Source organism: Sorex araneus, chromosome 6, assembly GCF_027595985.1.
Source record: "Sorex araneus isolate mSorAra2 chromosome 6, mSorAra2.pri, whole genome shotgun sequence".
NCBI classification, from domain to species: domain Eukaryota; kingdom Metazoa; phylum Chordata; class Mammalia; order Eulipotyphla; family Soricidae; genus Sorex; species Sorex araneus.
Window position 1 is genome coordinate 2774375 of NC_073307.1, and position 25039 is coordinate 2799413.

Sequence of the window (25039 nt, forward strand, 5' to 3'; positions counted from 1 at the left end):
ACACCAGAAGCAGTAATGGGGGGGGGGGGACTCCCACCAGTACTCTTGGTCCTTGGCCTTCCCCGCGCAGCTCAGGGCTCTTCTGCCTGTGCTCAGCATCTCCGCTTCTCACCATCGCAGCAAGCTAGTGCCTCTGTTCTGATTGGCCAGTGTCCCAGGTTTGGTTCTGAACTGGAAATTTCATCTTCGAATTTTACAAATAAAATTTTATGGGGCACCAATTACTGTGGACAAGCTTGAGACCTGGTATTACAGATGGGGGGGGGGGGAAATCAGTCGAACTCCGCTGTGCAAGTCAGAAAGTGGTCTGGTGGTTCTGCCCAGCGCACGCGCTGTTCCCGGCGGCGGGGAAATAGCAGGGTGTTTCCTCCCAGCTGCAGAATCACTAAAGTCAAAGGTCAGAGTATTTCTGATATCACAGATCTGAGAAGCGGAAGGAATGCCGCACCGCTGATCTCTCTGGATGGTTCCGTCCATCTGTGGCACTCACTCGGGAAACATGTTTCCTGCCCCACCATGCATGTGGGTAGTCTGTTAACTCCGCCGCCACGTCACTGGTTACATGAGTAGTTAGGCGTGCACCCCAGGAGCCAGCGTGGAGGGGATTGACATGTATTGACTTCCTGTATCGACAAAAAGCTCATTTGATTTCAAAACTAGCACTTGAGGCTTTTTCCATATTTCTACATTGGTGGAAATAATTTCTTTTTGTTTTGAAGAACTATCAACGTGAGGGCCAAGGAGATGTCTCTAAGGGCTGGAGTGCTTGTTTTGCGTGTTGGGGGCCAACCCCCCCACCCCGCCCTGCCCCCCTGCTCAGCACCTCTGATCCACAGATCACTGCTGGAGTAGCCCCCCAGTACCTCCAGGTGTGCCCCCAGCACCAAAAAATGAAACTTGCTGATGTCAGTGTTACTGAGTCTGACTCGTGGTTACAGGATCATGTACTGTACCGGCTGTGAGGGGGATGTGTGTCAAGAAACTGAGTGTATAGGTATATTGAAGTCAAAGGAAATATTTTCCCCCTCTAAAATAACATGACTGGTTTAAAATTGTGTGTGTGTGTGTGTGTGTGTGTGTGTGTGTGTGTGTGTCTTGCTAAGTGGAGCAACCCACAATCCACTCAAGCTTTCAAGCTTTGGCCTTTTTTTTTTTTAAATGGCGTTTTGGGTCACACCCGACGATGCTGAGGGGTTACTTCTGGTCCTGCACTCAGGAGTTTCTTCTGGCTGTGCTTAGGGGGCGTTGTGGGGTGCCGGGGATCAAACCCGGGGCAGCCGCGTGCAAGGCAGACACCTTCCCTGCGGCTCGCTCCGGCCCCCAGACCCACACGCTTGGAGCCCATCTCAGTTGCCTGAGGCCTCCGGTGTGAGACGCACAGCTGGGGGGGGGGGGCGGCCACGAGCCCCCACTGATGTTACTTTACCTTAAAAAAAATACTCTTACTGAAAAAAAACACTGGTTTTAACAGGCTTCAGGTGTTGAAATCAGGCCTTATAAATCTGACAAAAAGCTGCGCAGACTCAACTACTAAAGTCTAATTTCGTCCCTCACTTCATCATTTGTCCAGTCAAAGGGATCTTTATCATTTTCACTCATCAGTGAAGCCGTGTACCTAGAGAGTAGGTGGACGCCCCTGCCCGGTGCCGTCTCTGGCCCCTGCCTTCTGTTGGGCAGCGTCGCTCAGGTCAGGATTATTTAGGAATATCTGCTTTGGACAGTAGTTTGTACTTAGCCTTCTGCTGTTGCTAGGGTTGCTAGGTCGTGCTTACCGCCCACTGACACGCATGCAGGCATGGCGAGGCAAGGCGTGTCGCCACACCCGGTCCTGCTGCTTCCCTTCTCTACTGTTTCTCTGGCCCCAAGACTGTTCAAATTTTTAGGGGACTTAATTTTTATCATCAAATATTAACTACTTTTTTTTTGCTTTTGCTTTTTGGGTCACACCTGGCAATGCTCCTTAACTAGTACTCCTGGCCGTGCTTGGGGAGGACCTCACAGGATACTGGGGATTAGACCCAAGGTTGGCCATGTGCAAGGCAAATGCCCTCCCCATTGTACTGTCGCTGCAGCCTTTAACTACATCTTAACAGTTGGATATAAGGGATCTCCCCCCCCACCCCCAAGGCGCCACTACAGTGCTGTAGCTTGTCCCTTGGGATGCGTCACCACTGCCGTATTTGAGCTGCTTGGATCATTTTCTGAACTTCCTGCTGTGCCCTCATCACAGTGCCGCCCTCACCCACCGATACGCAAGCACATGGCGGTCGAGGACCCTAGCTTTGGGGGCTTGTTAACTTTTTCTCTTTTTTGGGGGGCAGCTGCCCTGCCTAGACTTGGTTACAATTCTTTTTTTCAGATTATTCTTGGCTTTTCCGTTTTTCCCATGTGAATTTAGCCTTTAATTACTCAAAACTTTCGGGTAGTTATTTTAAGAGTGCATTAAGTGAGTAGACTAATTTGACAACTCTCCAAGACATTCTAAAAAAGGCTTTCAACTTTTTTGTGTATCCATTGTTACAGATTTAATGTTTATTCAAATAGGTCTTAATGTGCATTTGAAGCTGATTCCTGCTTAACAGTCCTGTGTTCTCTTAGGCCATTTTTTGGTGCATTAGTGGTTCCTGGAGTTTCCTTTCTGTATCTGTGCTGGCGGCTTTCCCCTGGGACCCTTCACTGGTGGCTGCTTAGTGCTGCCCTGGCCCAGTCAGTGCACTGCCCGTTATCTCTGAGCCAGGTTGTAGTTTCTGTGTGGCAGGCTTGATTGCTTCTTCTGTTCCATTTGTCTTGTTTCATAGGCATGGCTATTTTACTTTTTTTGGGTATGGGGGGGTCAAACCCGGCGATGCACAAGGGTCATTCCTGGGTCTGCACTCTGGAATTACCCATGGCAGTGCTCAGGGACCATATGGGATGCTGGGAATCGAACCCGGGTCGGCTGCATGCAAAGTAAATGCCCTACCCGCTGTGCTATCGCTCCAGCCCCAGCATAGCTGTTTTAATTGAGCTTTTTTTATAGCCCAGGGGGGAGAATATCCCTCATTTCTCTCTTTCTGCTTATATCCTTAAAATAAATACAAGGAAAGAGGTGGGAAACTCAGACTGTCCTCTCCTGGCGGGCAGCGCCACTGTATCGAAGGGTCACTCCGTGGCCCGGCCCGCGGCTCCCTGCCCTTCCTGCCACTTGAATGTTGACGTCTCCGCTAGGCCTGGTCTTGAAACCGTGTGACTGAAGAATGATAAAGTGAGTGAACGTATATCTAGGAGACTTTCATAGGTACATATGAGAGACAGAATGTGCAGGTGCGTATGTGAGCATGTATGTAGAGAGTACACGCAGGGATACCAGTAAGCTCGTTGTCTGCGGTGACTGTGATTGGACACATGCAAGCGTTTTACGGCCGAGCTCCCTCCCTGCTCTGCCCCCCTCTCTCCCCGCCCCAGAGCAGACTGTTCTCAGGAGTTTTCACCTACTGATTGAATACAAATAGAAACGGAGGTGATGTGCTCAGTGGTCGCTCTTAGACAAGCTGTGGGAGCGCAGAGAAGAAGTGATTTTCTTGCAAAATCAAAGAAGGAATCCTGGAAGAGGTGACATCCGAGTTGGGTTTTGAGGACTGCCAAGAAGTGCTCCCCGGGACGGTCCTGGAACTAAGGCCCCTGAGGCAGCCCGGCAGCAGCCCCTGTGCGTGGGGGGTTCTGAGCTGCCGCCCCGGCTGAGGTGTGGCCTGGGAGAGAGGCGGGAGGAGAGCAGCCGTCCCAGGCTAAGTGGGGAGGACGTTTTCTCCTGGTCCTGCCGGAGCGTGGCCTCAGATTGGGTATTGATCACGTCTGCTGGGCCGCGCCCTCTGGAATGTTCCCACTCAGAGGCATCTTCGGAGCGAGGGTTTGAGAACCGCAGAACACACACAGGCCACTGGAGCGAGTCCAAGTGTGTGAGGGGCTGCGCTGACAGTGCCAGCTTCCCACGCTGGCCGGCGCGTCCTCGTGTGTCCCGCGTGGCCACCCCGAGGCCTGCAGCTCCCGGCCGGCGCTTACAGTCTGTTTCTCTGTCCTAGATTCCTCCCGCGGGCAGCCTTGTGGATGGCCCCGAAGCCAGCCCGATGGAGCCGGACAGAAGCAGCCAGGCAGAGGGGAGCAGACTGAGCCCGTTCCTCGCGCCGTCGCCCCCGCCGAGGAAGCTCCAGAATGGAAGCCCGTTCCCAGAGGTCAACGGAGACAGCAGGTGGCAGCTGGGCGGCCACTACGGGGCGGCCCCTATGAAGGGGGCCCAGCAGAGCCGCCTGAGCCCAGAGCTGCCGCCCGCGGGCCCCGGGCACCCCCGGGGCCTGCAGAACGGAGGGATAAAGCGCGCCGTGAGCGAGCCTCTGCTCTCCGGGCTCCACCAGAACAAGAAGCCCAAACCAGACCAAACGGCCAACGGAGAAAGGCCGGTCCCCGGGGAGAGCCCGGACCAAGACCCAGGTGCACGCGGGGACCGGCCCGATGGCCCCGGCCTGAGTGACGGGAGACAGGCCTCGAGCTGGGCCGCCCAGGAACACGCAGCTCAAGATTCCACGGGCGTCTCCCCGCGCGACTGCGGCCTGGACGTCGCCGAGCTGCAGGTCCCGCAGCGGCAGCAGGAGGAGGACGCCGAGGGCCCGGCCGAGGACTTGGCATCGCTCCTGCCCGGCGCGGCCGCGCCCGTGCCCAATGGTGCTCCCGCCCCCGCGTGCCCCGCGGGGCGCTCTCACGGTGCGCGCCCAGAGCCGGCGCCGAGACCCCCGGCGTCCCCCTCGGCCTGTGAGCCCCCTCCCACGCCGCATACCTCAGGGCAGACTCACGCCCCCCAGCCCGCCCCGCTGGGGCAGCCCCCCGAGCCAGCCGCGGCTGCGCCTGGTGCCGGTGCCCGGAACCCCCCCGCCATGCCCGGTGCGGGTTCCCTGGAGAGACCAGAGCAGCCGCCCAGCCTCGAACTCCGCCCCGCCGCCCGCGGCGCCCACCCGGGCACCGCCCACCTCCTCGTGCCCGGCGGGGCCGCCTGCCCAGGGCCCAGCCGCGGCGACCCGCCGCCCCCGGGAGCCGGCCCCGCGCCGGGTCTCCAGCCAAACGCAACGAATGGTGCTTACTCGGAGCAAAGCCCGGTGTTCTCCGACGACTCCGTCGCCGTGCCCGGCGCGCCCCCCCAGCCGCGCGCGCCCCCGCCCCCGCCCCCAGCCCCGCTGCTGCCCGGGCCGGGTGCGGTCAGTGATGATGCAGCCAGGGCCGGTCACCACCCCGGCCCGGAGCCCCCGGGCCCGGCCCCTGCCCCCCACACGGGGCTTCTGGAAAGGCCGCCCGGTGCCCGCGCCGACGGGGACGACGCGCCCCCTTCGCTGTGCCCCGCGCAGCAGCTCCCGCAGCCGCGCCCGGCCGCCCAGGCCGCGCCCCCGCCGCCCTACTTGAAGCCTGGCTGGATCGACCTGACGGCCCCCCGCGCCCACCCCGCAGATGGCCAGCCGCGGTGGGAGGCGGCGGCCCTGCGGCCCGGCCTGCAGTACCAGCCCGGCCCCTCCCCGCAGTGCCCCGGGAATGCCCCCGGGATCGCCTCCGGGCCTGCGGCACTGCCAGAGTGCCGGGCGCAGAGGGGCGCGGCCGAGGCCAGCCCGGGACCCCCTGCGCACCTCCTGGCCCCCAGGGCCCCCGCCCAGGGCTACTTCCCCCGCACGGCGCCCTCGGCCCCCGCGCCCTTCCAGCACCAGCCTCCCCCGCCGCCCCGCGCCCCGCACGCGCTCCCCCAGAGACCGCCCCTGCCGAAGGACGAACCGGTGCCCGTACCGTGCCTGCGGCCCCCGGACCCGCACGGCGTCCCGAGGCCCGTCCAGGGGGACGCGCGCGACGCGGCTTCCGACTCCACGTGCGGCGAGTTGCGCGCGGCGCTGGCCCAGCGCGGCCCCGAGCAGGCCCAGGATAACGGCCTCTACCCCTACGGGCCGTTCGCCAGAGCCAACACCAACACCAACGCCGGCGCGGGGCCGGGGCCGCGGGCCAACAGCGCGCGTCCACTCCCGGAGCAGCAGCTGCCCAGCCTCGGCGCCGCGCTCTTGGCGGGAAACCAGCTCCCGAGCGCGCCCCGCGCGCAGTACTTCCCGAATCACGCGACCTCAAAGCCAGATGTTCTTCACAGGTGCTTTCCCGACCCGGAGCAGAAGCCGCCGCCGGCTTCTGTCCTCCAGGCCGCTCCGCGGAACCCCGACGCGCCCGGCCCGCCGGCCCCGGGCCACGCGCAGCCCAGGCTCGCGCTGCAGAACCCGGCCGGGGGCGCCCCGCACGCCCCGCCCCTCAAGGACTTGCAGAAGCTCGCGGCGCTGCGGTGGCACCTCCTGCAGAAGCAAGAGCAGCAGCAGAGCCGGCAGGCCCACGGCGAGCCGCGACCCATCAAGGTGGAGCCGGGCACCAAGGCCCCGGCCTGCAGGTGCCCCGCGTCTGCGCAGCCAGAAAACAAAGTGTATAAGAAGCCCCCCCAGCCGGAGGCGGCCCCCGCGGGCGACAGCGCGCAGCCCCGGAGCATCCTGGAGACCATGGAGCAGCGCCTGAAGCAGTTTCAGGCCAAGTCCCCGTTTGACCCCAAGACGCTGGCGCTGAAGTCCCAGAAGCCCATCAAAGTGGAAGCGCCAGGGCCGCTCTCGGCCTTCCCCAGGCAGACCGCGCCCGAGTGTGACGGCCACAGCCCCGCGCTCGAGCACCCCGCCGCCCCTTCGGCCGAAAGAACACCCACCAAGCGAACGGCTGGCCCTGTCCTCAACGCTTTCCTAGAGTCACCTTCCAAATTGCTAGACACGCCTATAAAAAATTTACTGGACACACCCATCAAGACGCAGTATGACTTCCCGTCTTGCAGATGCGTAGGTAAGTGCCCGCGTCTCTCCCCGACTGGCAGCCCGTCTCCAGAGTTAGCAAGTGCACCTTTGGACATGGCATGTTTCTCTCGGAACTCCAGCCTGCAGCTGTTTGTAAAGGCCCAGAAAAAGAAAATTGAAGCTTACATTGTTTTGTCTTTAAATTACAGGAGCTTGGGCTGTGCAAGAGAGAATTTCACTTACATTCAGTGTTTTTTTTTTTTTTTAAAGAAAATTGAAAAATTAAATTGTGCATGCACATTTCCTTCCCAGTAGTCAAAGCTTTCAAAATACAGATGTCTTTGTTTCAGATTCTTTGAATAACTGAATGCCATTTCATGAAGAGATAGGCAGGAAAACATCTCTGCAAACGAGATGCAAACTTAGGTAGACACTCTCAGGATTTTTTCCCCATTTGACTGAATCAGTAGCAGCGTTGATGGTTGACTTCTCAGTAAGCGTGGGGGAGAGGGTGATTTGCAGCCTTGGTGAGTTGGGGGACTCCGACACAGATTCTGAAGGCTTGGAAAGCTGCCCTTTCTCCTGTTGACGAAGTCTTGAGGCAAATCAGAATCATCTTGATTCTACTCTGTCTTAGCATTCATCTCACCGAGAGGGAAGAGGATGTCTTCTCTTTCCCTGAACACACACCTTCTGGGTGGCCCAGCCGGCCCGGCTGGAGCAGGGCTGGCTTCACTTAGATGTAGGAGAAGCTCACTGGACCCACCGCTCATAGCCCGCCCACCCCTTTGCAGCCTGTTACAACTCCCGCCCCGTAGCCCTGCCTAGCCCCACCCTCCACTCCCTCCTCTGCGCCCCGGGAACCTTAGGTGGGCCGTAGTCACCGCCACCCCTCTTCTCGTCCTGAACCTTTGCCTCTCTGCCACCTTTGAGTTTCACCTGCCCCATCTCTGAGGTTTTTCTCAGAGAAGGTGTTCCAAGACCAGCGCTTCTAGTCTAACCTGGGCAATTAACCACAGGAGAAAAGGGAATCTTGGCAATAAACAAACCAGGCCCAGGGGGCGACTCACTCCCCCAGGAGACCTGGTCCCTGCTCTGATGCAGGCAGGCAGGCTGCAAGCCAGCGTCGAGATTGGTTTTCAGTTAAAATACGTTGGATTTTAAATGCTATCACATAATCTACCTCCCTGTTTTAGTTCCACTTTTGTGTTTCAAAATCCATTATTATCTGAAATGTAATAGAGTTCTCCCCAGCCAGCATGCACATGTCCGTTTCAGGCACATTTTAAACAGACTAGCCAGTCAGTCCTTTTACTCATTAAAAAAAAATGCTTGAGTCAGATCGAGGGCCCTTCCGGTGAGTTGGGGGATGAGCTTTGTGGATGTAGCCTTTCTATTTAGTATAATTGAGGTCTAAAATAATAATCTTCTATTATCTCAACAGAGCAAATTATTGAAAAAGATGAAGGTCCTTTTTATACCCATCTAGGAGCAGGTCCTAATGTGGCAGCTATTAGAGAAATCATGGAAGAAAGGTAATTAACGCAAAGGCGCAGGGCAGCTTTCCGTTGATCCTTTTGTATATGTCAGACTCTCTCCAGTTCTCCCTGACGCAGCAGTGAACGTTGGTAAACTGAGGAACAAGTAGCAGGCTTAGCGCTTCAGGCTTGCCGACACTCCGCACGGTGCAGTTCACCAGAATCACAGTATCTGACAGGACTCATGGTCCCGGGCTGGCCCAGACTGCCCGCTGGGCAGCGGACACCAGCCCCTGCAGGAGCGGGAGCCAGGCGGGCTGCCCATGGGTGAAGGAGCACTGCAGTGAGAGAGGGGGTGAGGGGCACGAGGGCCCCGGCGTGGTCAGGGGCGTCCCCGCCAAGACAGCTGGCCCCCGAGGCCCGTTTGCGAGGCGCGGCCAGTTCTCACTGTTGGGTCTGTGCTTCCCTACCTGGGCCTGCAGGGTGGGCCTGGGCCCAGGCTGAGAGCCAGGCAGTCGTGCCCTCTGGGGGGCTCAGTGCTCCGGTGGCCAGCCGGTGTCCTGAGGGGCGGGCAGCGTGCCCACGGCCGGGTGGCCCTTCCCACCTCAGCCTGCAGAGGCTTGACCTGTCTCCCAGCCTGGCTTCAGAAAGGGCAAGTCTCTCACTGTCTCTTTATTAGCAGTTTGTGGCTTGCTTTTAAGGAAACATAGAGCCTATTTTTAGAAATACACCATGTTTTCAAAGTTGCCTGATTCTAGTGCTTGCCAGCACGGTGTAAAAGATTCCTTGATAGTTTAAACTCGAGTCTCGGATGGTTCCCTCAGCTTAAAAAACTAATTCTAATTGATTTAAGGCCAAATGTCAAATCCTGTGTCTCCTAGAGAACTGAATTCTAGAGAACTTAGAAATGCTTCAGACTTTGCAAAATTATGTATAAACTTAGAACTTTCCCTCTATTTTTACCCAACATACAATCCAAAGTAGTTCATTCCAATTTCTAGTGTATTTTAATATTAAAGAAATAAGGTTTAAAGATCAGTGCAGTTTGCTTGGCTTATACCTGCTTTAAAAAAAAAAATCATCCATTCTCAGGATGTGGTCATAGGATAAGCTTAGCTTAAGTTTAAGTTCAGTTTTTCAGTTGTTGGATTTGCTTGCTAATTGTATGTGTGTGTTTCTGTGGATTTCTTTAAGGTTTGGCCAGAAGGGTAAAGCTATTAGGATCGAGAAAGTCGTCTATACTGGTAAAGAAGGCAAAAGCTCGCAGGGGTGTCCAGTGGCTAAATGGGTGAGTGTGACCCGTGGGCCGCAGCCTTGGGTCGGGGGCATCTCAGACTGGCCAGAGACCTGCCTTCCCGAGTCCCTGGGGCCAAGATCGGGGTGCTGGGTTTCCTGTGCCATAGGAAGAAGCAGATGAAGTATTTTGGTGGTGGTGATGGCGATGGTTTAGGTGCAGGTGAAATTTTTATCGTGTAAAAGCATAGAACTGGAGCGATAGCACAGCAGGGAGGGCATTTGCCTTGCACGCGGCCAACCCGAGTTCGATTCCCAGCATCCCTTAGGGTCCTCCGAGCACCGCCAGGAGTAATTCCTGAGTGCAGAGCCAGGGGTAACCCTTGTGTGTCACCGGGTGTGACCCAAAATGAAAAGGAAAAAAAGAACACCAAAAATGAACAAAGAATTCCTTCTCAGAGCCCTTTGTGTAGCTCTGTCTGTAGCATTGTCCTCCCATTGCTCTTTGATTTGCTCGAGTGGGCACCAGTAACGTCTCCATTGTGAGACTTGTTACTGTTTTTGGCATATCAAATATGCCATGAGGAGCTTGCCAGGCCCTCCGAGAGGGATGGAGGAATTGAACCCGGGTCGGCGGCATGCAAGGCAATTGCCTTCCCTGCTGTGCCATCGCTCCAGCCCTTTGTGTTCTGCTGGAGGTCAGGATGATGGGCAGGAGGACCTGGTCCGGTACTGTGAACCCCCGAATCTCAGTCGAGGGAGAACCAGGCTAGAGAGGCCAGCACCTGACGTGCGAGTGTCCCTTCAGCTCAGGGCAAAGGCAGGTGTGGGCCCCCCTCTGACCTGGTGCCCCGCGCAGGTGATCCGCAGAAGCTCCAGCGAGGAGCAGCTGCTGTGCCTGGTGCGGGAGCGAGCCGGCCACTCGTGCGACGCGGCGGTGATCATCGTGCTCATCCTGGTGTGGGAAGGCATCCCGCGGGCACTGGCCGACCGCCTGTACACGGAGCTCACCGAGTCGCTGGCCCAGCACGGCGCACACACCAACCGCCGCTGCGCGCTCAACGAGGAGTAAGTGCCGGGGCGGGGGGTGGGCGTGCAGAGGGACCTCGCCCGCCTCGGTCCCGGAGCCACCAGGCTGGCCTGCTGAGGGGCTCGGGGACCCTGGGGTCAGGGACCCTGGTGTGGCCCCGTGGCCGGATCCATGGGGCGGGCGGGTCCTGGGCAGCAGGGGCAGCGTGCCGGAGAGCGCTGGCTGGGTGACGCCCCCGCCCGCCCACGCGCTAGCACTCCCGAGGGCTGCGCCGGCTCTCCTCGGCTCTGCCTCGATTCTCAGTACTCACACTCGGTACAAGAGAGGACCCAACTGGGCGTTTCTTTCTCGTCCCCTCTCTCGGCCCCCCCACTGAGCTGTGGGCGCCCTTTGGGGCTTGACGCTGGGGACTGGCCCTGGGGTTCTGAGCCCGACCCCTGGGCCCCTTGTGTCCTCTTGCTGACCTGCCCTCCTGTGCGCGGGTTCACTCTGCTCACATCAGCTCTCCGAGGCAAGGGAAGGAAAAGCCCACTCTCGGCGTCCGTGCAGGAAAGTTGCTTCCCCTGTGTGAAGCGTGACTTGGCTTTCCCCGGCAGTTAGGGTCACGTGTGTCACACTGCCCTTGGTCCACGTCTGTCAGCGGCACATTAGGAGGTGGGAGTTGCCTACTCGGGCTTCCTGTGCTCTGCTGTCCTTCGAAATTCTGTTTTCCACCAAAGGAACAAGGAAGTCAGCTTGAAGATGAATACAGGGCCACAGAGGTACAGTAAGGTACAGTGGGAACAGGTACAGTAGGATGAGACACAGGTACAGTGGGATGAGACACAGGTGCAGTAGGATGAGACACAGGTACAGTGGGAACAGGTACAGGTACAGTAGGATGAGACACAGGTACAGTGGGAACAGGTGCAGGTACAGCAGGATGAGACACAGGTACAGCGGGAACAGGTGCAGGTACAGCAGGATGAGACACAGGTACAGCAGGATGAGACACAGGTACAGTGGGAACAGGTGCAGTAGGATGAGACACAGGTACAGTGGGAACAGGTACAGGTACAGTAGGATGAGACACAGGTACAGTGGGAACAGGTGCAGTAGGATGAGACACAGGTACAGTGGGAACAGGTACAGGTACAGTAGGATGAGACACAGGTACAGTGGGAACAGATGCAGGTACAGCGGGATGAGACACAGGTACAGCAGGATGAGACACAGGTACAGTGGGAACAGGTACAGGTACAGTGGGATGAGACACAGGTACAGTGGGAACAGGTGCAGGTACAGTGGGATGAGACACAGGTACAGCGGGAACAGGTGCAGGTACAGTGGGATGAGACACAGGTACAACAGGATGAGACACAGGTACAGTGGGAACAGGTACAGGTACAGTGGGATGAGACACAGGTACAGTGGGAACAGGTGCAGGTACAGTGGGATGAGACACAGGTACAGCGGGAACAGGTGCAGGTACAGTGGGATGAGACACAGGTACAGTGGGAACAGGTGCAGGTACAGTGGGATGAGACACAGGTACAGTAGGATGAGACACAGGTACAGTGGGATGAGACACAGGTACAGTGGGAACAGGGACAGGTACAGTAGGATGAGACACAGGTACAGTGGGAACAGGGACAGGTACAGTAGGATGAGACACAGGTACAGCGGGAACAGGTGCAGGTACAGTAGGATGAGACACAGGTACAGCGGGAACAGGCGCAGGTACAGTGGGATGAGACACAGGTACAGTAGGATGAGACACAGGTACAGTGGGATGAGACACAGGTACAGTGGGAACAGGGACAGGTACAGTAGGATGAGACACAGGTACAGTGGGAACAGGTACAGGTACAGTAGGATGAGACACAGGTACAGTGGGAACAGGTACAGGTACAGTAGGATGAGACACAGGTACAGTGGGAACAGGTACAGGTACAGTGGGATGAGACACAGGTACAGTGGGAACAGGTACAGGTACAGTAGGATGAGACACAGGTACAGTGGGAACAGGTACAGGTACAGTAGGATGAGACACAGGTACAGTGGGAACAGGCGCAGGTACAGTGGGATGAGACACAGGTACAGTGGGAACAGGTGCAGGTACAGTGGGATGAGACACAGGTACAGTGGGAACAGGGACAGGTACAGTAGGATGAGACACAGGTACAGTGGGAACAGGTACAGGTACAGTAGGATGAGACACAGGTACAGTGGGAACAGGTCCAGGTACAGTAGGATGAGACACAGGTACAGTGGGAACAGGTACAGGTACAGTGGGATGAGACACAGGTACAGTGGGAACAGGTACAGGTACAGTAGGATGAGACACAGGTACAGTGGGAACAGGTACAGGTACAGTAGGATGAGACACAGGTACAGCGGGAACAGGCGCAGGTACAGTGGGATGAGACACAGGTACAGTAGGATGAGACACAGGTACAGTGGGATGAGACACAGGTACAGTGGGAACAGGGACAGGTACAGTAGGATGAGACACAGGTACAGTGGGAACAGGGACAGGTACAGTAGGATGAGACACAGGTACAGCGGGAACAGGTACAGGTACAGTAGGATGAGACACAGGTACAGCGGGAACAGGCGCAGGTACAGTGGGATGAGACACAGGTACAGTAGGATGAGACACAGGTACAGTGGGATGAGACACAGGTACAGTGGGAACAGGGACAGGTACAGTAGGATGAGACACAGGTACAGTGGGAACAGGGACAGGTACAGTAGGATGAGACACAGGTACAGCGGGAACAGGTACAGGTACAGTAGGATGAGACACAGGTACAGCGGGAACAGGCGCAGGTACAGTGGGATGAGACACAGGTACAGTAGGATGAGACACAGGTACAGTGGGATGAGACACAGGTACAGTGGGAACAGGGACAGGTACAGTAGGATGAGACACAGGTACAGTGGGAACAGGGACAGGTACAGTAGGATGAGACACAGGTACAGTGGGAACAGGTACAGGTACAGTAGGATGAGACACAGGTACAGTGGGAACAGGCGCAGGTACAGTGGGATGAGACACAGGTACAGTAGGATGAGACACAGGTACAGTGGGATGAGACACAGGTACAGTGGGAACAGGGACAGGTACAGTAGGATGAGACACAGGTACAGTGGGAACAGGTACAGGTACAGTAGGATGAGACACAGGTACAGTGGGAACAGGTACAGGTACAGTAGGATGAGACACAGGTACAGTGGGAACAGGTACAGGTACAGTGGGATGAGACACAGGTACAGTGGGAACAGGTACAGGTACAGTAGGATGAGACACAGGTACAGTGGGAACAGGTACAGGTACAGTAGGATGAGACACAGGTACAGCGGGAACAGGCGCAGGTACAGTGGGATGAGACACAGGTACAGTAGGATGAGACACAGGTACAGTGGGATGAGACACAGGTACAGTGGGAACAGGGACAGGTACAGTAGGATGAGACACAGGTACAGTGGGAACAGGGACAGGTACAGTAGGATGAGACACAGGTACAGCGGGAACAGGTACAGGTACAGTAGGATGAGACACAGGTACAGCGGGAACAGGCGCAGGTACAGTGGGATGAGACACAGGTACAGTAGGATGAGACACAGGTACAGTGGGATGAGACACAGGTACAGTGGGAACAGGGACAGGTACAGTAGGATGAGACACAGGTACAGTGGGAACAGGGACAGGTACAGTAGGATGAGACACAGGTACAGCGGGAACAGGTACAGGTACAGTAGGATGAGACACAGGTACAGCGGGAACAGGCGCAGGTACAGTGGGATGAGACACAGGTACAGTAGGATGAGACACAGGTACAGTGGGATGAGACACAGGTACAGTGGGAACAGGGACAGGTACAGTAGGATGAGACACAGGTACAGTGGGAACAGGGACAGGTACAGTAGGATGAGACACAGGTACAGCGGGAACAGGTACAGGTACAGTAGGATGAGACACAGGTACAGCGGGAACAGGCGCAGGTACAGTGGGATGAGACACAGGTACAGTGGGAACAGGGACAGGTACAGTAGGATGAGACACAGGTACAGTGGGAACAGGTGCAGGTACAGTAGGATGAGACACAGGTACAGTGGGAACAGGTGCAGGTACAGTGGGATGAGACACAGGTACAGTGGGAACAGGTGCAGGTACAGTGGGATGAGACACAGGTACAGTGGGAACAGGCGCAGGTACAGTAGGATGAGACACAGGTACAGTAGGATGAGACAGGTACAGCGGGAATAGGCGCAGGTACAGTGGGATGAGACACAGGTACAGTGGGAACAGGTACAGGTACAGTGGGATGAGACACAGGTACAGTGGGAACAGGTGCAGCGGCTGCAGAGATAGCACAGTGGTAGGTGCTTGGTGCCTGCCTCGCATGCGGCAAACTGGGTTCTGTCCTGGGTTCTGTCTTGGCATCCCGTAAGGTCCCCCAGGCACCGCTAGGAGTGATGCCAGAGCACAGAGCCAGGAGGACCCCCTGAGCCTCGCTGGACATGGCCCAAAAAACAAACCCAAACAAAAACCAAACCAAAAATTACAACAAATCAAAGTGAAGAGATTCTCTATTGGCGTTTTCCAGAAAACCCTGACTGAATGAGCGACATTGCCTGTCCTGGGATGAGAGAGAGAGACAGGGAGATCCCACGTTAAGGACTGTCCTCGGATGTTTGGTCTTGCTGCTGCCAGTCAGTATTGTTTTGTCTGGCATTTCAGAAGGACAAATCATTACCTAGATTACCAGATTAGGCTTTGGGAAGTTGTGCATAATTTCTAAGCACCAAACCAGACAGAAAATATATCTCTGAAATACTTGGTGGCCAGAGACCTTCATTCAGCATTGGCCGTTTGGTGTTTTTTCCTCCTGCACAAACTTGCTTAGTGCCTGGCAGAAAGCCGGAACTGGCGCTTTTGTCAGGAACGGAGGCTAATGGAGCCGGGACTGCTGAGTCAGCCCCCGCAGAGCTGTGTGCGAGCTCCCCCTGCCCCGTGTCGCGGCCACCGACCGTGAGTGTGCGAGCGAGTGCGACAGCCGCACATTTCCTCTCAGCCCCGCCGGCGGGTTTTTCCCCTCAAGGTCTCCACGATGACTAAGTGCAGGCAGTCTTCTCTGGCGTGACGGACAGCGGGGGAGCGGGGCAGTTTTTCTAGGAAGCGCCTCTGCCATTGAGGACACATTCCTCGCCAGCTCTTGTAAGAGAGCGTGTGCACTCGCGGGTTCTCCGATCGGCTCTGTCTCACCACCCGCGTTCGGTGCTCTGGAACAGCCGTGTGGCTGTTGGTCAAGGGCAGGCGACGGAAGGAAGAAGGCCCAACTGGTTGCTCGATCAGTTTATTTCATTCTCTCTCTCTACTTTTCTCCGGGCTCTCTCATCTCTCTCAGGATCTCTGGATCTGGCCCCCCCCCCCCACTCTTACAGCCTAGTTAAATCTCCACAGCATGAGGGGGTTGGGGCTACACATAGGTGTGGTCAGCAATAGGGTAAGGTTCCTTTCCCTCAGGAGATGCTTCTCCTAGGACTGATTCTCTTTCAGCAGGAGGATCCCCCCAAGGGTGGAGTCCCATGAGTGTGTTTCTCCTCTCCTCAGCCAGCAAGCATATAAGAATTCATAATATTAATTATTTTGTATGGACACAATAAGAGATGCATTAAAGCTTATAGAATTGCTCTCCTGGGGCCATCTCGATCTCAGACTACAGTGCTCAGGCCAGATTAGTCTTTCCTGTCCCTAGCAGGGTCCTAGTCTTGTTATTACTTTTGGATCATGATAGCATTTGTCCATGACCAATCTCTTAACTTGTAGTTAAGAATTAGACACTTTGGCCAGGCCCATCTTGATGCCAAGGTAGCACATAGCTTACCGCTTGCCCTGGATCTGTCCCGTCCCTCGTTGGGACCCTGCTTTTGGGGTGCTAGGAACTGAGAGCAACTGAAGCTTAAGTGGAGAAAGCAGATGCCCGGGAGGGAATAATATTCGAAGCCAATTAATTCCCAAGTTATAAAAACATAATATTGTCTTCTTGTGTCTATACAAAAAGGACATTGCTTTAAAGTAAATTATTCAAAAGGCAGAAGGAGGCAAGAAAGGCAATATTAACTTACAAGTTTAGTGTCCTAGGAAGGTCTGACCTTACAAATTAGCAGAGTCAGATTAGGGGAAAGCTGATTAACTGTTTTGGGGAAGAGAGCATAGAGAAGTGGTTACAGCTAAACAAAGGGATGGGAGTGACTGGGGTAAGCCTAAACTCTGGGAAAAACCAGGACAAGCTCCTAGTGGCAATAGGGAAAGGACAAAGTAATGTCATCCTACAAGTGATGGAATAGCCATGGGACAGACACGAGTGAAGTGTGTGTGGCGATCTGGACAGGCAGGGCAAACGTGCTGACCCCCAGAGGCCGCCGTGCACGTCTCTGTGGAATGGCAAGCATGGAATGCTGTGCGTGTTCGCGTGTGTAGTTTTATCTATTTTTATACTGTTTAATTAATTTATTTTTAAATTCTTTTATTGATTCACCATGTGGAAAGTTACAAAGCTTTCAGGTTTAAGTCTCAGTTATACAGTGCTCAAACACCCAATATACTGTTTAATTTTAAATTAAAGTTTTTAGAGCAAAAGAGCTAGTGTAAATTACATACTACATACTACATATGGTTTAGTTCCTATATAAAATGCACTATCTTAGGAACTGGGCCTGCTAAACTGAATGTATATATGTTGTGTGTGTGTATATATATATATATACAGGTATGTATATATATGCATATATGTATATATATGCACATGTGTTTTGATGTGTGCATCATGTATCTGTATACACGTATGTGTATAGATGGAGGCAACAGGAGAACACGCCAGACTGGTGTTCAGTGCTTCGGGGCGGGGCATGGGGAGGCCTTGGGTCCTTCTGCCCCTGGCGAGCGCCTGGGTCCCTGCGGGAGACACACCCAGACGCACGTGTGGGGATGGCACTGTGCTCGCCCGTGGGGATGCCCGTTGGGCCAGGCTGCGTTGGGCGCAGCGCTGAGCCCTGCCTTGGTCCGCAGGAGGACGTGCGCCTGCCAAGGGCTGGACCCCGGGACGTGTGGCGCCTCCTTCTCCTTCGGCTGCTCCTGGAGCATGTACTACAATGGATGTAAGTTTGCCAGAAGCAAGATCCCAAGAAAATTTAAGCTGCTTGGGGATGACCCAAAAGAGGTTTGTTTACTTCCTGATGTCTAATCTCTATCTTTGTCGTGGAGGATTGATGAGCACAATGAAGTGACTAGAAAGTGTACTCCACTAGCTCTGCACAGGGAACAGTCTTGACAGGAATAGACTTTCTGCCACTGGGGAGGATTCGCTGGTGCCCGTCCTGGGTGCCCTAAGGGGAAGTTCGAGCCGTGGTCTGGGCTGTCGCGTGTGGGCTGGAGTCATTTATCAGCACCTTTAGATTGGAATGGGAAAGTACATTTAAAATAAATGGAGTTGATTTCTCATTGAAGCCACTGGGTTTTATCTCCTAGAATATGTATTTCTCAAAAATACAACTTTCAGATTGATAATCAATGGAGTTTTTAGGTGATTAATCCATTCCATGGTGTGATAATAGAATAAAGGTATCAATCTATTTCAGATTTAGATATAACCAATTTTTTGTACTTATGCAAAATTTCATATTTTAAATGCAGTGTGAGGGTGTGAGCCTACTATGGATATTGTAATATTGACATGTCCCTCCCAGTGAAACTTGACTACAAAGAGTAAATAAGATAGAACTTGCACTGTCACCGCCAGTTGGAGTCTCGTGCGAGAGAGCTTTCCTGCTCCTGATAGAGAAATATCACTCGAAGTTCATGCAAAACCAGCCCTGAGGAAGTGGCTGTCAGGGCCCGTGCAGACCCCCACAGCCCCGAAAGCTGAGAGAGTTTGCCTAAGAGTTTCAGAGAAGCGCAGTGTGAAATCAGAGTGTTTCAGTCCCACAGCCATAAGCGTCTGTCTGGAGGGGGGTTCCCCGGTGTTTCTCTCCCCACTAACAGAGATGTCCCATTCTAGTGACGGGAGCACTGCGGGGGGGCGGGGGTGGGGTGTTCTGCATTGTTTCCCAGTGCTAGTGGTGGGACCCAGGCCAGTGCCCAGACAAGGCCTGGCCTTTCCATGACTTACGTGCATGGCTGCAGCACCTCTGGTTTCAGTCTCTCAGTCTCAGTATTTTTGAAATTCTGTCTCTGTGCTTTAAGAAACTGAGACTGGTCTCTGGAAGCATTTCCTTGGCTGCTCCCCCGGGGTGACTGAGTAGGGGTGGAGAGCAGGGTGGGGGCGGGGGTCTGCAGCTCCACACCCCAGCCCTGCTCTCCCCTTCGGGTTCGTGTCAGTTAAAAGTGAGGTGCCTGCCTGCAGAGTCGAGAATTAAACGGAGTTGGTGGTGTTCCTGTACTTGGCACGGGCTGTCAAGGCTTAGTTACTGTGCTAAAGCACCCCAGAGTGATCGGGGTCCAAGTCTCGAGAGGGGGCGCCTCCAGAATTTAATCTGTCCAATGCTTCGTCCTACTCAGGAGGAGAGGCTGGAGTCTCACTTACAGAATCTGTCCACGCTCCTGGCTCCCATTTATAAGAAACTTGCACCTGATGCCTATAATAACCAGGTAAGGGGAATTACTCCTGTTCACCCAGAAATTGCGTAGTGTTAGAGATCTACGTGCTTCCAAGTGGGTTTTTGAAGCAATGATTTTCTGATATGTTAGTAGCTTTTTATGTTCCTTATTACCAAAGTCTGTGTAAGTATGTGCTATAGTATACACATTTGATAAGTACAAGTATTAGGCTATTAATTTGTGTAGTAATATTAGTTTTTTTAAATTACACATCATGACTTACAAAACCTCATAATGGGATTGTTTCAGGCACGTCTTGGGGTTTTCCTCGTAGGGTCCGTCTTCAGGGGACCCTGAGGCTGGGTCTCGGTGCCCGTCATCCTCAACTCGGGGCAGTTCTGGTCAGTGATTCCTTTTGCCTTCAGGGACCCCAGTGAGTCTCTCTTGTTCCTCTGAGCTCAGCCTGTTCTCCGGTGCTGTTCACTTCTTTTCAGATGATATTCCACCTTCTGATGCCTCCTAACGGTCCCTCCTCACCTTGAACCCCTGGGTCCTTTGCTCAGCTTCTGTTACTGACTCTCTGTTGCCTACCGCGTTCTTCATATCTGTCATTTTGCTCTGACTCTCACGCTTCCCTGCCCTTTGCTCACCACCTGTGCTGTCGTTTCTTTGAGCAACCTCATTATGGTGTCGCTAAAGACACCATCCGGGGATTTCCTAGTGTTCACATCTTGGGTGGTCTTTTTGTTGTTGTTGTTTATAGTGCTCGGTGGGTTTTTCATATTTTCCCCGTGGGTTTTCTAGCTCTTGTTTTGCTGGGGGTGGGTTTTTGTCCTTAGCTCCTGGGCAAGTGCAGAGGGATTAGCTAGAGGTTGTCTGTCCTCCCCGCTGTCCTCACTGGATGACGGGAAGTGTAACTGAGCAGCAGGTTGGAGGTTGCTGGGACCCCTGGGAGGGAGGCTGCTCCTGCCTCCTCTTGGGACAGGCCCAGGCGAGCCTCACCTGGAGCGGGGGCGGCAAGCAAAGGTCAGAGCTAATACAGCTTCTGACATATCAAAAATATTTATAACGTCTAGCATCCCATTCAGAATGACTGAGCACACAAAGAAAATGTAACCCCAAACGGGGGTGGGAGAAGCAGCCACGACCAGCTTAGATGTGAGCTGTGACAAGGACATGAGGCCATGGGCATTAGCAGAGCTGCCGTCCACACGTGGCCTGACAGTGGCCATGTAGTGAGGGGCCAGAGCGACAGTACAGCGGGGAGGGCGTTTGCCTTGTAACACGGCTGACCTGGGTTCAATCCCCAGCATCCCGTATGGTGCCCCATGCACTGCCAGGAGTAATTCCTGAGTGCAGAGCCAGGAGGAACCCCTGATCATCGCTGGGTGTGACCCAAACAAAGGAAAAATTTTAAAAAATGCCAAAATCCAAACAAACAAAAAGAGGCCACTGAGTGTGTAACTTTGGGAGGTCTTGCAGGCACCTGGCCCAGCCCCTTAGCAAGGACAGCTAAGCCGGGGCCCGGGAGCCCCAGGGCCATCCGGAACTGGGAAGCGTTTCCTGGACACCAGGGAGCCCGGGGTGAAGCACCTCCAAGGCTCTGGGACAGCACGGGCGAGTCCTGTGTGGTTAGGGAGAGGGGACAGAAGTCAGGGACGATAGCGGCTGTCCCTCAGGAGCGCCACTAGACGGGGGGTTGCACCCGGATAATGCACCCGGATAGCAGCAGCCCCGACTGCAGCCACCGGGGGGTCCACACTGGATTAGAAACCTGCAGGACTCGGGGGTCTCTTGCACACAGCTGGCCCAGTTCCATCCCTGGCACCACATTTGGTTCCCCCCAGCACTTGCAGGAACGAGCCCCCGAGCACCACCACCATGTTACCAAATGAGAAGCAAACAGGCTTAAAGATCAGGGCGTTGGAAACTCATTGTGGGTCACAGTCAACTGGTCTGGTTTGAGGGCCGTACCCAGCAACACTCGGGGCTACTCTTGGCAGTGCTTGTAGGACCACATGGATGCCAGGGATTGAACTCATGTCAGCCGCATGCAAGGCGGACACCTGACCCCCGCACTGGTGCTCCAGTCCCAGATCTCCGTTTCCACAGGACACAACACTTTGCTTCTCCTTAGCCCTGGCACGTGTATGGCATTCACCAGAGTCAACAGCATTTCCGTCTAAAGGGCTTGCTGAGATTGCATCTATTTATTCAAAAGCCTCAAATTATTTCTTATCAGAGAAACTAAAGTATATATTAGAAAAATATCTAGGAATTGAGCAACAAGTTTATAAGGAACCTTCTGGGGCCTTAAGGCAAAATTAAGAAGTGTGCTGAACGGATTGAAATAAAGGCATGACATTGAAACACGTGGGGCGCGGCTGTCAGGCCAGACCCAGAGACACTTCCGCTGCACTGATCCCCAACACTAGATGCATAGCGAGGCTCAGAGCAAAGAGGTGCCACTTCTTCCCTAAGAAGCCAGGCGAGGGGCTGGAGCGATAGCACAGTGGGGAGGGCATTTGCCTTGCACTTGTCCGACCCGGGTTTGATTCCCAGCATCCCATATGGTCCCCTGAGCACCGCCAGGGGTAATTCCTGAGTGCAGAGCCAGGAGTAACCCCTGTGCATCGCTGGTATGACCCAAAAAGAAAAAAAAAAAAAAAAGAAACCAGGTGAGGGCAGCGGAAGGCCTGAACACCCTAGCCCGAGACAGGAACAGGCACGGTGCTCTTACCTCTTAATGTCCTGCCTGACTGCAAGTGTTAGTGTGGGAAAAAGCAGACACTGAGTATGGCTGGTGTGGCCCCAAAACAAAGCCACAAAGTGAAAGAGAAAACTTAATGAGAATCAATAGCTTTAAGATGTGTTCTTTAAACGAGGAAAGTTGGCTGCAACCGGGCTGAGTGCAGGCTTTGCGGAGACCCCTGGCTAGTCAGTTCCCCATCCCGGGGGTTCCCCGAGCACCACCTTGAACAGTGGTGTGTGCTTTGCACCCCCCTCATCTCCCAGAAATGGAGTTTTAAAGACATTTTTCTTTTTTTTTTCTTTTTGTGTCACACCTGGCGATGCACAGGGGTCATTCCTGGCTCTGCACTCAGGAATTACCCCTGGTGGTGCTCAGGGGACCATATGGGATGCTGGGAATCGAACCCGGGTCGGCCGCGTGCAGGGCAAATGCCCTACGTGCTGTGCTATCTCGCCATCCCCTACACGTCACCTGTTAACCTCACACCACATGGGAAAGTCCCAGAACGTTGTCGAAGGTACAGACACGTCTGCAGCCTGGAAGCAGATGAGTTGTCCCCGGGCACAGAGGGGAGCTGTGTCCTATGAAGGGGCATGACCACGCAGCCAGGTGCTGGTGGCGTGGGCCGGTCCTTAGGACCCAGGTGTCACTGAGGCGCCTGGCCCCTTCTGTCCATGCGCTTACTCTCGCACACGCTTCCTTGTTTCAGATTGAGCACGAGAACCGCGCCCTGGAGTGCCGGCTGGGTCTGAAGGAAGGCCGCCCGTTCTCGGGGGTCACTGCGTGCCTGGACTTCTGTGCCCATGCCCACAGAGACCTGCACAACATGCAGAACGGCAGCACGCTGGTGAGTGGCAGAGTCTGGCGGGTCCGGGGCACTCTGTGCCCACTGCTGTGCTGAGTCAGTCTAGACAGCTGGTAGCCCCGGGGAGTCACGGCACTCGCCCCCTCCCAGAGCAGGAGCGGAAAGCTGTCCTGAGACTCCAGGAAGGCCTGGGAGTGAAGGAGCCCCGTCCACTTCCGCCTGCCCGGAGACAGTGGCCTGAGCTGGGGAGCAGGTCCTTGGGGGGCGGGGGAGAGGGCGAGTCCGGGCGAAGGACACACACTGGGCGTCATGGGGAGGAAAGATCCAGAAGAGCCAGCTGGGGTCTGTGTGCTGGAGGGTGCCGCCATGCGGTGCCCAGAGACGCGGGCTTGCAGGGCTGGCCTTGCTGCCCACCTGCTTCAGGAGGGACGACGGTGCCCCGTGCCCCTTCATGTGCAGCACTGGGAGAGTTGACACTAGCCAGCCTGTCCCCCAGACCAACGGGACTGTGGCCACCAGAGCAGAAAGGACCTTCCGTGATGGGCGTAGCTTTTCCTTCTCCTCGGCACCCCTGCCTGTAGTGCTCCCTCCGAAAAGAGATGAGAGGAGGAGGGAACGGAAGGTGGACACGGCCTGGGCCAGCCCGCCGTGCCCTTTGATGTAGTTGGGTTTCACTGTGCTCGGGAAATGCCGGAGACTCGGCGAGGGGCAGACGGACGTCACGGCTGTTGGTGGCGCGTGCAGACGGACGTCGCGGCTGTTGGGTGGCGCGTGCAGACGGACGTCGCGGCTGTTGGGTGGCGCGTGCAGATGGATGTCGCGGCTGTTGGGTGGCGCGTGCAGACGGACGTCGCGGCTGTTGGGTGGCGCGTGCAGACGGACATCGCGGTTCTTCCCGTGGGAAATTTCGGGATGAGGCACGCAGGTTTTTCCAGGCGGTCCAGGGGCCCTTCCCCGCGGCCTGTGCCCCTGCACCCACACTCAGGCCGCGGGCCCCGTGTCCCCCCAGGTGTGCACCCTGACCCGAGAGGACAACCGGGACGTCGGGGGCCGGCCCGGCGACGAGCAGCTGCACGTGCTGCCCCTGTACAAGATCTCGGAGGTGGACGAGTTCGGCAGCGCGGAGGCGCAGGCGGAGAAGCAGCGCAGCGGGGCCATCCAGGTGCTCAGCGCCTTCCGGCGCAAGGTCCGCAGGCTGGCCGAGCCCGTCAAGACGTGCCGCCAGAGGAAGCTGGAGGCCCGGAGGGCCGCGGCCGAGAAGCTGTCGGCCCTGGAGAGCGGCGCGAGAGCCAGCGACAGGGACAAGGCGGCCACTGCCCGGGCCAAGGCCGGCGAGAGCGTGGGCCAGGCCAAGCAGCTGGCAGGTGAGAGGGGCAGTCCCAGACACGGGGCCCGCCCGCGCCCTCTGCCCGGGATGGCCGTGAGGGGACAGCAGGTGTCACCGAGCGCAGGGACTCACTCCGGGCGGTTGGAGGCAAGGCGCGCTCAGTCTGGACGCCGGGGCCACGGGCTGTGAGGTCCGGGAGTGTGACCGGGTGGGCAGCGCGGCCGAGGGTGCCCTGCTTCCAGACCCCCCAAGAAGGCCGAGGCGCGGCCTTCGGGGAGGAGAGGGGAGGAGGTGGTGTTCCCAGAGCTGGGGCACGTGTGTCTGCCATGTAAGGGGCAGCCTTGCTGGCCACACCTGTCCGGCAGCTGGGCCCCAGCGAAAGGATGGTGGCGTTTCCTTCATGGCAGCGCCGGGGTCAACCCCGGCTGGCTCAGGGGACCCTGTGGGCATCACTCAGGGCAGACTCAACCACTGTACTGTCTCTCCTCCCCAGAGTCCCTCCCTCTATTTCTTCCTTTGCTTTGGGGGGGGGGTCACACCTGGCTCAGGGGTTTTTCCTGGATCCGCACTCAGGGATAACTCCTGGGGTCACTACTCTGGGCACATTATAGGATTGAACCTGGCCCTACCTGCTGGCTGCACTAGCCACCGCTCCGCCCCCACCCTTCCTTTTGGTCTGTTGTGAACACTTGACATTTCAGGAGACTGTACTTTCCGGCATTGGAGATGTCATTGGTCTGGCCATGATTAAAGGAAATAAAAAGAGTATTTGTCAGTTTCCTCTACCAGCAGCCTGGCCTCCCGAGGTCACACCGCTTGGTCCTGACTCCCTCCACAGCCAGGGAGTGGGGGTGTCTGGGCTTTATTTTATTTTATTTTATTAAAAAAAATTTTTTTTGCTTTTTGGGTCACACCCGACGATGCACAGGGGTTACTCCTGGCTCTGCACTCAGGAATTACTCCTGGGGGTGCTTGGGGGACCATATGGGATGCTGGGATTCAAACCCGGGTC

General features: G+C 55.7%; 1 protein-coding gene across 3 annotated transcripts in view; it reads left to right on the top strand.

Moving 5' to 3' along the window:
* TET2 (tet methylcytosine dioxygenase 2) overlaps positions 1-25039 on the top strand; it is a 70263-nt gene that overhangs the window by 40982 nt on the left and 4242 nt on the right. For all 3 annotated transcript variants that reach the window (XM_055141969.1, XM_055141970.1, XM_055141968.1), the window contains 8 exons: positions 4059-6867; positions 8263-8353; positions 9491-9584; positions 10389-10597; positions 17617-17767; positions 19105-19194; positions 22605-22742; positions 23710-24064. In XM_055141969.1, the coding sequence (XP_054997944.1) occupies positions 4104-6867; positions 8263-8353; positions 9491-9584; positions 10389-10597; positions 17617-17767; positions 19105-19194; positions 22605-22742; positions 23710-24064 (3892 nt within the window). In that variant the 5' untranslated portion in view covers positions 4059-4103. The remainder of the gene's footprint in view (positions 1-4058; positions 6868-8262; positions 8354-9490; positions 9585-10388; positions 10598-17616; positions 17768-19104; positions 19195-22604; positions 22743-23709; positions 24065-25039) is intronic.